Raw genomic sequence first — 12,936 nt, 5'->3', positions numbered from 1 at the left:
GTTACAAACAGGCACGTTGTTTCTAAGCCTCGTGAGAAATTGACTGCGTGACGCTATCCCAGACGGTCTGTGTCATGGAGCAGTATAAATAGTGGGCGGGGCTAAAAGTTCAAACTAAAACGCGTTTCTGACTCATGGTGTGAAATCAGGAGCTGCCCACACTGTAGTTCTTCAAGAAATGCTCTTTATTCTCTGTATCTTCAAGGATTTTATTTTATACTTTGTAGTCAATGTCTGAATCAATTTCTGTAAAAATCAACAACAAATCTATGTAATACACAAAACATGCTTTTACTTTGAGTCTGTTTTTTGCCTAAAACACAATCCTAACTTACTTAAAGCAGGCCTATTCAGCTAAATCGATTTCTCAAAGCTTTTAACCATGTTGTGTTTGTTTCCTCTTCTCATTTCCCCTCTCAAAGTTGTATTTGGAGTGATTTGCATGTTTGAGCAATATTTAATCCCTTATTTTCAAGACGTCATATTGCCGATCAATCCCTGTTTACACCTCCACTGGTCATGATGTGACCTACTTACTTCATGATCATCTTCTGATTTTATTTTCTTAATCAGTGATACAGGATTTGCTGCTCACTGTGACCTGCAGATATCCATCAGAGGTGCCGACTCTTTCTTGTGATGACGTTTACAGCGACGTCAACTCTACTACTGTGCACCGTAATTTTCTAACGCGGTCTTGTATCTTTTACGTTAATGTTGTATTATTTAATGCAGTGTTTCCTGCAACGCTTTATAGTTAGGGCGGCCACCTTGACAACAATTAACCCTCGCCTTGAGTATATACCTTCAAACCACGTGAATCCTCACAAAACTACGGTCCTCACTTTCACTAGCACGGTCTCTCAGCCACCTCCTCTCACCACTGTGACTAACCAGTTTTCTGCAGGAAACACTAGGGATGTAACAATAACCGAAATATCATGATATCGTATCGTCAAAAGTCTCACAGTAATATGTCACAATATATTGAATTACAAAATCCTTTGCTTAAATGCATGGTTTTATAGTACCAATAGCTAATAAACATCGGGAATCAGTGTATCATTCGTTCATTCATTTCTCAAAATAAAACCAAAAATTAGAAAATGAAAAAAAAATATATATATATACTTGGATATTAAGGTCTCAGTCCTGGTCTCAGTCCCTGTCTAGTCCCAATCTTGGTCCCTTTCTCAGTAGCGGTCTCAGTCCTAGTCTGGTCCCGGTCTCAATTCCAGGCTCAGTCCTGGTCCTGGTCCCAGTCTCAGTCCCAGTCTCAGTCCCAGTTTGGTCCCAGTCTGGTCCTGATCTCAGTCCTGATCACCCGACAGTCGACGCAGGCACACCTCCAGGCTCGTCCTGACACTCAGTCCTGTTTTAGTCCTGGTTCAGTCCTGGTTCAGTTCGCCATCACAGTTTAAGTCAGGGAAAAGTCCATTAAGTCTTTTATTAGTTTCAAAATTGAAAACTGATTATTACCCATTTTTTCATTTTGGTTTTGGAGACAAATAATGAAGAAAATAGTAGTTTTTTTTTTTTTCCTTTTCTTAACTTTGGTTTTATTTTGAAAAAACAATGTACGAATGATACACGGATTATCAAGAACTACATATCCCATGATTCATTTCAGCGCAGACAACATGAAGAAATATGTTTTTACTTGAAATCTTGGGATTATGATGGAAATAATTCACATCAAAAATCTTGCCAGGGCATTTTAAAATTAGAAACGTGTCCTAACTACAATTACATCAACCTCTCCAAAATATCGTACCCAGAGATATGGAAATCGTTACATCCCAAGGAAAAAATGCTTAAAATATGCAAATGACAACATTATGATCATAGCAGACGTAACCGCAGTCTTTAACAAATGACTATCTATTGAAAGATTGACAGCTTTCAACTACAATTATTAATTAAATGTAAGGCAACATTCCATTGACTTGCAAAGGATACACTGGTTTAGATAATGACTACTTTGCTTTTATCATCAGGCTATCTTAATGAACTGCTTCCTCTGAGCCAAAGCCTGCCTAAATCAAGCTCTAATAAATGCTCTGACCAGCTCTGTTAGTCCTTTAGCAAACAAGCTATAAATAAATACAGCACACAGTTGAGTCAAGGTGAATTTTTTATGTTTCATAATGCTGAAAAATCATGTCAAGGTGAGCATTACAACTAAGAGCTGAAAATAAAGTGTCAAAAACTGCTGCTTTCTTTCGATCTGCAAGTAACTATGTCCCAATTCACACTTGTGGTAAAGGAAATGAAGTGTTAAAACTGTCAAACGCACTGTTACCTGAGTGTGTATACTGTTGCTGTGTCCACTGGCAAGACACTACACTTCAGTATAGGGCTGGGTATCATTAAGAAGTTGCCAATATCTCGATACATAGGCCATGATACGATACATATCTCGATACAGTGCACTTTTGATTCAATACGATACATTTCAAAAAGATTCGATACAGTTCAATAAACAATAACGGTAAAATCTTGGCTGTGATACTAAAAGTCTTCTTGCACAAAGTGAATATGAAACACAAACATTTTAATCATTGAAACTGAAAATGTCAAAGGTGTAGAGTAAACAAGTTTCCTTCCTCTAAACAAAACTGTAACACTGTAACAAAATAATTGAGTAAAATATACCAAAAAATACTCTTGGCGATATATCAATATAGCAGCCCACGATATCGATACTGTATCATCACATTAAACAATACGTTAAATCGATATTTAAATATTTTTGCCCACCCCTAGTGTAGTGTAGTGTAGTATGGACTAGTGTTGTCACAATACCAAGATTTCAAACTTGATACTAAAAAATAGACTTGATACGCAATACCAATTCCAATCCCACAATCATCCTTTAAAAAAAAACCACTTTCTTTAGACCAGGGGTGTCCAAACTTTTTTCATCAAGGGCCACATCTCTAAACACAGATGAAGCAGAGGGCCGATCGAGGACCGTAGACTGGTGCTCAATACTGTGAATAATTAAAATATGTGCAGGTTTAACATGTTAGAATGAGCTATGATCTTTATTCATGCTAAGATCCTTAAAACCACACAGTAAACATTAAATATTCACTTTATCAAGGTAGATTTTCAAAAAACTTGCAGTAAAAAGTAAAATTTTAATTGATGCATGGTAACTTGGGCCAATTCACCTGGAAGCCTGAGGGCCAAGAAAAATTTGTCTGAGGGCCGCATTTGACCCATGGGCCATAGTTTGGACCTGCCTGCTTTAGACAATAGAATGTGATTTTGTGCTCTTAGGCCCCGTCCACACTAGTACATATTCAAGTCGCTTTCATTGCAGATGCAGTGTTCATCCACACTAATCCGACTGAAAACGGCTCTAGAGATGGAACGATCTGGTGCCGCCAGCTCCCACGAATTCATCTGAGTACAGAATTGATCCAGCACTGTGTGGACGCCTGAAAAAGTTGATATGCTGATATAGGTCTGTGTGCAGCGAAGTAATTCACTGCCAAAATGCTAAGAGGCTAGAATATATGTCCATTCATATATACGGTCTATGTGTATGACCTGCAGACATTTAATCTCTGAAAAGTTTCACATGAACCATCTCCAACGCGAAAGAAGCACAGAACAGACTCACCATCAGCAGAACACTTTCAGAAAGAACACTCATATTCCACTGAGTTGTGTCCTTTAGTCTGACAGAAGCTGAACCGCATCAGTGCACAATAGTGAGCTGTTTTTTGAACACTTAGTTTATGCAAATTAGCTATGCGGTTTTACGTTTCATTTCTGTAAAACGTAAACAAATATGCTCAAAGCTGCGTGGCTAGGGAAGGCTTGCGGACACAGAAATGACGTGTCTGGACGCAGATAGTTTCTGATACGGTGATACAGTGATATGGTGATTCGTTTCAGTGTAAATGTAGCCTTATACTTGTTCTGATACAGCTCAAGAAGCTGTTTTTTAAAGAATCGAGAGCTGCTCAAATGAGTATCTAGTTTCTATACTAGTTTTAGTATTTTATACTTTTGACAAATCTAGTATGAACCTAAAAGTGGATGCTTGAGACAGGACTCACATCTGATGTAAATAACAAAACAAAACAAAGCAACGGTTCATGTGATTTTGAGTGATAGCCTTGTTATTATCAATACTTGCGATAGCCTATCATTTGCCTAAAGCCTAAAATTACTAATGTCATTGTCACAGTATTGTCTGACACTTCTGTAGGCCTCTGACATAAATCTTATTACTGTTTATTATTATTGGTTATTGCTTTGTCTAGAATGTTGCACGGTAAAGATTAAACCTATCCATCACGATGGAGACAAGCGGGTTACAGCGCTATGCTACATTACAGCTCGGATCTGTGGAGAGTCAGCCCTGTTCACTGAAGGAATTATTGTATTTTTGATGAATAAATGCTAGATGGATACGTTTAAAGTCACACGATGGAACATTCCAGGCACAGCAGTAACATCTCTGTGGAGAAAAGCAGGTGGCAGGCACTCCACCAGAAAAGTTGGCAAGGTTAATAAAAATGTTTTTTTTTAATAATAATAATAAATAAATAATTAAATAAATAATAATAATATAAAAATGTAAAAATAAAATGAAAAATAAAGTAAACAAAAAATAAATAAATAAAAATGCAAAAATAAACTGCAAAATAAAATAAACAAAAAAATAAATTAAAATGTAAAAATAAAATGAAAAATAAAATAAACAATAAAAAAACAAAACAAAACAAAACAAAAATAAAATACTGCTGCCTGTTGTAACGATATCCAAGTCTCAAGATACGATATCATCACGGTATGAACCTAATGATACAATATTTATTGTGATATCGTGGGAAAGCTCATGATATGGTGGGGAGGCTCACGATTAGGGATGTAACAATATCCAAATCTCTTGGTATAATATTTTCACAATACACATCTCACGGTACGATTTTTATTGCGATATTTTGTGAAGGCTAATATGCTACTTTTTCCTCTTAAAATGCCTTGACAAGACTTAACCCAAAGAACTAAGACTTAAAAGTGCTTAGAACTGTTATTTCTTCATGTAGTCTGCACTGAAATGGAGCAAAGGATCATGGTCTATGTAGTTCCCTGTGTTTTTTAAAGCTATTACTGCACCATAACTCTTAATTTAAGCAGACTTGTAATTCGATACACTGTGATGATCCATGATATTATTGTGGGAACTTTGACGATACGATATCACAATATTTGCCTTATTGTTACATCTCTACTGTCTAGTGCTGCCTAAAAATACACAAATAATAACAGTGCTTGCTTTGTGGATACTAACACCAGATTATAAAACAAATCCCACATGCATATACAGAAGCACTCGATGTGTAATTATGGCACGGTCAGTCCAAAGTGCAAAAGTTATAAGACCATTTTACGAGCAATGAGTGTTCAGAATCTAGGCTGCTTCTTTACTAGTGGTGTATTGGGTAGTCTTGGCTTTTTGACATGTTAAACGTACTAAAACTATTCGCTGTTTAACTGAATACAGCCGCAAACACTGAATTATAGTGTAACTTTTATTACTGCAGACCGGCACGTTTACAACTCCAATAAAGTGTAGGCTACTTCCTTACCAGAATGTAAAAGATAGTCAGTGTCCTGTGCAATATTGTAGCTGCAGTGAGGTTGTCAAAGGTATTAAAAATCAGATATGAATCGATACTAAATGTAGTATTGAAACTGGATACTTGTTTAAGCAGGTATTGATACTAAAAAGATACATTCACAGGACAGAAATGAAGCTTTCCTCAACAACTTTAGGATGATTTTTGAGCTCAAGAACAAGTATAAGAGCATATAGACTAGTATACACCCATGGACCACTACATAATAACACAAAAGAAAGATCTACCGTTTACGATTTTACATTTTTTATTGTGGTATCGGAATCGGTATTGAGTATTGAGTCTGTTCTTCTTCTGGCATTGAAACTGATTTTGAAATTTTGGCATGAGGACAACACTAGTTTGCAATAATGAATGAATGACAGGCTAAGATACTTATTCAGATTTTGTGCAAATTTAGAAGATTATTTTGAATTTGAAGAGAATTTGTTAATTGAAACTGAATGTCTATACACCTTGACACATTGTTGTCCATGACTTGAGCATAATAGTCCAATCAAATTCATTTGGTCTTCCGATATTTTATATTCTATATATATAGGTTCTTTTTTCAGACCAAGAGTTGGTCAGACTCTTGGTGTGAAAAAAGAACCTAATAACATGAATGTCTATACCCTTTCAAAAGATAATCAATGTCCTATGTTATGTTATAGTTTGCGGTAATGTTTTATTGTGATGTTTTAACAATGTTTCTGCATTCAAATTTTTCAGATTTTGTCAAAATTTAGAAGATTATTTGGAACTTGAGCAGAATTTATTGAGTGAAATTGAGCGCCTATAGCCTTTTAAAAGATAATCAATGTCACACGAAACGGTAATGTTATAGTTTGCAGTAATGTTTTATTGCCACGTTTTAGGCTAAACAACTTTTGTGCATGGAACATTTTCAGATTTTGTGCAAATTTAGAAGATTATTTTGAATTTGAGGAGAATTTGTTGATTGAAATTGAGTGTCTATACCCTTTCAAAAGATAATTCATGTCCTATGCAATGTGATAGTTTGTAGTAACATTTTATTACCACATTTTTCACTGGCTAAGCAACTTTCAAATATGTTCATTCACATTTTTAGATTTGGTGCAAATTTAGAAGATTATTTTGGATTTAGGGAGTATTTGTTGGTTGAAATTAAAAGTCCTATGCATTGTTATAGTTTGAAATCACATTTTATTGCCACGTTTTAAGCTCAGCAACTTTTGTGCATTCAAATTTTTCAGATTTTGTGCAAATATAGAAAGTTATTTTTAAATTTAGGAGAAGTTTGTCATTAAACTTGTAGGCTAGTTCCTTCCCAGAGTGTTGGAATCCTTTTAAAAGATAATCAATGTCCTATTCAGTGTCACAGTCTGCATTAATGAACCGACAGTGTATTTGGAACTTTTGTGCATTGGAATACATTGTCATTTTTTTGGTCATTCTTTATCAGTTTGGAATCTTATTTTGAAATTTCGAGTTGAATTTGCCTCTCATGGACCAGCTCGTGAATTTTGCTTACCTGAATTACCGCAATCCGCGCACGTCTCGTTCCCAGGTCTGGTTAAGACGTCTTGGAGCAGCTTGTTGTCGGTCGCCTCCGTTTCTCCGGCCATGGTGAGGAGCCGATTGTTCCCCGATCCGGTCCAGCCTCACCTCACCCCGGCAAACACGATCGGAGGAAAGGGAGAGACGAGGACGCGGCGACGAGATTAGAGCATCCGCCGGGGATCGTCCAAAACGCGCAAGGAACCGAGAAAAACACGAAGGAGACGAGCAAAGCGTGCACCTGCGCCTGTCACCTGCGCGAGACGCCGGGAGACTGGACTCCGATCGGGGACGAGGCGAGGTGTCTCAACCCGGGAGCGCGCTGGTGCTTATTGACTCGCTCTGACTGCATAATAATTAAGCAGTGCAATGTGCTTCGTTCGTTCCACCAGCCCGGACTGTCTGTCTGTAACGAGACGCCACCGGGAGGAAAATGTTGGAAAGCGCGACATCTAGCGGCAGACTGAGGCAACGCAGCGTCAAATTAATGTTTCATAAGTTCCCACGTGTATTATATAAAACTCTTAGATTGTTAGAAATATGTTGGGGGAAAGGTGCACTAACTTCAGGCACTTGCATGTTTCCACGGAGATTTTATTTGTTTTTAGATGCGATTTTATAGATTTTATTTTAGTTGCTTGGAATGTTTCTCACTATGACATTAAAGTTATCAACTGGATAGTAGTCCAGTGTGACCAGACGTCTCTATTTCCAACTTTATTTATTTGATATTTTCAGTTTAGAACAAATATTCTACAAAAAATAAATAAATAAATAATGATAATAATAATGATTAATTAATAAATAAAAACTATGACAAAGATTTGTTGGTGCCAAATAATCATTATAATACACTGTAAGCATCAAGTTAAAAAATGAATATAATAAATACATAAATCATCCATCCATCCATTTTGTTCAGCTTATCCAGGGCTGGGTCACGGGAAAGCAGTCTAAACAGGGACTCCCAGACTTCCTACACCCCAGACACTTCCTTCAGCTCCTCCGTTCCCAGGCCAGCCCAGAGACATAGTCCCTCCAGCATGTCCTGGGTCTTCCCCAAGGTCTCCTTCCGTTGGGATGTGCCCAGAATATAAATCAGTAGATTTAAATTCTAATTCTATATGACTTACATAACAAATACATATGTAAATGAAGTAGTAAAATAATAATAATAAAATAATATATAAATATAAAATTTAATTTAAAATAGATACAAAATACTCACAATGGGGTATACATAGACAAAAAAGTAGTGTATAAGAGTATAAATGTCCTCAGTTATGTCATATGACAACATTATGACATTCTTTTTCAGGGGTCAACTACAAATTCAAATGCTCTAGGATGGGTTTCCATACTGTCTGAATTTTTTGAGGAATGCCTGACACCTCATACCTCAATCTCCTATTAATTCCCTGAGCCAGGCTTCAAATTTAAGTGCAGACATCAGTATTTACCCGGGACAGTCACAGTTTTGAGCCCTGTGTCCCCTGTCCCAGCAGATTTATACAAAACCACTGATTTGTCCCAGTTTTATGCAAGAAATGTCCCAGATGTCTCTATTTTGGACCAATCTCATCCTTGTCAGCAGTAAAGAGAGACATACATTTGTTTCAGTAAAATACAGAAAACCTGCTTAAAAATGACTAAAACACAAAGAAAATGTCACTATATTGACTCACATTAATGCCAAGTGCAAAACAATTTTCCTTAAGTCCGCACTCGTTTCACAAATTGATTATTACCAACCACCACAAACCAGGGATGTCCAAGTTTTTTATTTTGAAAATCTGGTCACCCTAGACCAGGGGTCGGCAACCAAAATGTTCAAAGAGCCATACTGGCCCCCCAAAAACAAAAAACATACCTGCTGGAGCCGCAAAAAATTAAAAACCTTATATAAGCCTAATATGAAGGCAACATAGGCTGTCAGTATATTAGCTGTATAAGCCGACTTTTAAAATGACTAAGTAGGCTACAAATACAAAATGAGCATCATGATTACACAAACCCCTTTTGCGACCCTCTCATACTTGGTGCACCGTCTGTAGCCACTGAAATCAAGTGGTTAGTGTTTATTCCTTTGTCATTTAGGCCCCGTAAAAAAAGAGACATTTTGTTCACCGTTTACACGCAAACGGTGAATTCGCCTCTGAAAACGAATCTTTCTAAAAACTCTGGTTTCACGTTTGTGTGTTAATTGAGATAAACGGAGTTTGAGGTGCGACCAACATTTACCTGTTGCTTTGACGACGATGATGCTGGAAGTATTCAGAGCAGCAGTCGCATTTCTTCTGATCGTGCTTAGGAGCACTCATAAAACAGCAGCATGTAGAACTTTGTACGCAACTCCACGCACATCAGCCCGGAGCAGAAGCTCTGAGCTCGGGCAGCAGCGCAACACACACGGGAGCAGTCAGCGGGCAGCCCCTCAAGACGGGGCTTGGGGTCCAGTGTTGATTGTCCGGAGGCTTCGTCCTCCGTGTCCTGGTTCCAGACGGGGGCGAGCAAGACCAGCGCGCAAAGAACTGGGTCCGAGCGGTTCCGTGTCGTCCTCTGTGCGGTGGTTCTGTGCAGGAAAAGCGAGAATGCGCTGTGGACTACAGGTACGGGCGGGCTGCTCCGGTCCTCCGCGCTCGACCGCGGCTGGTTCCGAGGTGGAGCAAAGCATCCGGACAGAAGCGTGAATCCCGTTTGGTTCGCTGCGGACGTGTTTTTTTTTTTTTTTTTTTTTTTTTTTTTTTTTCGGGGAAAGCACTTCTCAGGTGGAGGCACCGGACACCACCCCCGCTTCAGCTCATCTGTTTGTTCGGCTGAAACACTTTTAATGTCTTTGCATTTGCACACACAGCTGATGGATCAGATCCATGACCAGAGATGAATGAGGGTTTTACCCCTACAGAAAGCATATTAAAACAACAACAAAAAAATCATTCCTTTTCCATTTTCACTCATTTTTGAAAAAGCTCCAGGGAGCCACTAGGGGAGTGCTAAAGAGCCGCAAGCGGCTCCGGAGCCGCGGGTTGCCGACCCCTGCCCTAGACCATTGTTTTCAAAAGACTGGATCGCGACCCTCAGGTGGGTTGCAAGAGATTGTTTTAGGGTCACCTTTTCATGATCTGCATATAGGTCTGCAATATACAGTTCTGACACATTCTGACACACATGAACTAGTGTTCCTGCAGCTACAGTTGAGAATGCTGGCTTGGTTGTCCAAAAAGAAGGTGATAAATCAGCAAAGGTCAGTGCACTTCAGGGAATTGAGGGTACTCAGGAGCCAATCCGCAATAAAGCTGGTACAAGTGTTGTTAGCACTGAAAATACAGATGGAAATGAGGCTAGCATTAACGCTGTTGAGCAGGGATTGGAGCCTCCTGCACCCAGATTAGAACATGCTACAAAAAGCAGGCCCACCTATCTCATAGAAATGCTGAAATGTTAAGATATGTTTTGTATCTTTTCTAATATTTCTGTCATTATTTTATTGACTATTTTGTTCCAATATTGCTGGTTCAATTGAATGTTGAAAAGAAAAAGAAATGGGCTACATTTAATGTCCAAATAGGCGACTTATGGATCCTTTTATTCCTGCTTCAGTGACTGTTTTTCATTGTTTAAAACTTGAGTAATACACAATCACTCAGTCAACAATAAAATATCTCCATTAATGTTCAATAATGGTCAAATCCAACTTTTATTTTGTGATTTATGAATAATGTCTATTGACTTGGGTCGCAAAGGTTTGTGACTTTAATGAATATGGGTCCTCAGAAAAAAGTTTGGGAAACACTGCCCTACATTAGTCAGATCTGTGGAGAGGAGAGCGCACTCACAGTAAGGTGAGGTACTTAAGGTTAAGGTACTTTTGAACAACAACAAAACCACCTGCAATTGAATAAATGCACGCTAAATAATGGCATCATGTGGAACATTTTAGGCACCTTTAAATAAAATCAAGCCTAATTAAATGCATATACTCAGATTATAAGGGTAGTACATCTTGGATTGCCTGTTTAGATACTATAAAATGTAATCATAAAATATCACTGTAATCATAAAATATCAATAAAAAAGGATAAATAAATGAATGATTTGAATTATACGACCCAGTATTCATGTAAATGACCCGCGCCTCCAGAATATCATAGTTTGTGCATATTAATAGTTGGTACCTTCATAAAACCAGGTCAGGAGGCAGGGAAACGATCAAGCTACGCACAGAAAAGTAGTCCCACTAAAAAAAATTAACTGAAACTACAAAACCCACTTCAAGCTGCGCACTTTCTTGATCTTTAATCTGCCGTAACTCAGATTTCAGGCCTTATATCATTGATTTAAGTGAGCTCTCTGCTGGAAGCTCTTCTCCAAAGCTGAGAGGAGAGCCAGCTCAGAGTCAGACTATTTGATTTTCAAGGTGTTTTAGAGCTAATAAAACAACTATAATTGAAAAATACATCATAGACAAGAGCTACAGAGTGAAACATCCAAGCAAAGCAATGAAATATTTGTTATACTCCACCAGAAAAGTACTCCTTTGTTTATTTTGTGGATGGCAGCAGCATTGACAGGTGACTCTGTGCAGCATCTGCAGTGATGCGGTCACTGTATCGGACCACTGAGGTGAGGAGAAAGCTGAGCCAAAAGACGAAGCTCTTGATTTACCGGTCAGTCTTCGTTCCTCCCCTCACCTATGGTCATGAGCTCTGGGTAATGACCGAAAGGACCAGATCGCGGATACAAGAAGTCAAAATGAGTTTCTTTCGCAGGGTGGCTGGGCGCTCCCTTAGAGATAGGGTGAGGAGCTCAGTCACGCGGGAGGAGCTCGGAGTAGAGCCGCTGCTCCTCCACGTCAAGAGGAGCCAGCTGAGATGGCTTGGGAATGTGTTCCGGATATGTCCCACCAGGAGGAGGCCCCGGGGAAGACACAGGACACACTGGAGGGACTATGTCTCTTGGCTGGCCATGGAACACCTCAGAGTCCCCCCGGAGGAGCTGGAGGACATGTTTGGGGTAAAGGAAATCTAGGAGTCCCTGCTTAGATTGCTGCCCTCACGACCTGACCCTGGATAAGCAGAAGAAAATGGATGGATGGATGGCAGCAGCATTGTGAGTTAAGAATTGGCTCACTAAGAATATAGCTGGTTCCAAGTTACAATCTCAGTCATTGTGTCCGTGAGCAATATACTCTTGTCAGTGGCATATATTTGTCATATTGTTGTGTTAGGCAGCATGCTGACAACGACAGTGAAGGTGCTCAGTTAATCTATTCCTTCTAAGCAGCACTGTGCTCCTAGTGTCCCGTCCTCACTCTGTACAGGTAAACAGTGTTGTCTTCTACACTACAAACCTGTATATTTTTCAAGGTAAACTACTGGATAAGTATTATTTCTTACATGATTTTTGGTCTTCTATCTACTGGGGAATCTGTTACACATTTGGCACTGTGGTTCCAATTGGAAGTCAAAGCCCTCTCCTCTCTCTGCGTTTCCTTTCTGAACGCCGCCGCCCAAGTCTTTGATGCAGACCACAATATGCACATTCTACTCCTTAACATCATTTCAAGTTTTTAAACAAGGTACACCTCCAGCTTTGTGCCCTTTTGTTCTCCAGGTACCGCTCAGTTTAGCCGTTCCATTAGGGCGGAGTTTACATGTTTGGTCCAATTTTAAATACCATACTACACATACAGTATTTATGATACTGAGTCATTCATGCCTGTTTTTGTAATCCTTTATAGAGGCTTTGCACC

The 12,936-nt window shown here is 38.9% G+C and overlaps 1 protein-coding gene across 2 annotated transcripts in view; it reads right to left on the bottom strand.

The window, feature by feature from the left end:
* The window catches only part of LOC110173692 (arf-GAP with dual PH domain-containing protein 1), an 89,809-nt gene extending 82,241 nt beyond the window's left edge, over positions 1 to 7,568 (bottom strand). Inside the window, exon 1 of one of the 2 annotated variants that reach the window (XM_020939712.2) lies at positions 7,159 to 7,568. In XM_020939712.2, the coding sequence (XP_020795371.1) occupies positions 7,159 to 7,252 (94 nt within the window). In that variant the 5' untranslated portion in view covers positions 7,253 to 7,568. The remainder of the gene's footprint in view (positions 1 to 7,158) is intronic. The other variant, XM_055150430.1, reaches the window with a different exon arrangement.
* Positions 7,569 to 12,936: the final 5,368 nt, after the last annotated feature.

This window comes from Boleophthalmus pectinirostris, unplaced genomic scaffold (assembly GCF_026225935.1).
Source record: "Boleophthalmus pectinirostris isolate CB_2022bp ecotype Guang Dong unplaced genomic scaffold, ASM2622593v1 HiC_scaffold_14, whole genome shotgun sequence".
In the NCBI taxonomy this organism is placed as follows: domain Eukaryota; kingdom Metazoa; phylum Chordata; class Actinopteri; order Gobiiformes; family Gobiidae; genus Boleophthalmus; species Boleophthalmus pectinirostris.
The sequence above is the reverse complement of the archived record's forward strand: the minus strand, read 5'-3'. Positions and strand labels throughout refer to the sequence as shown.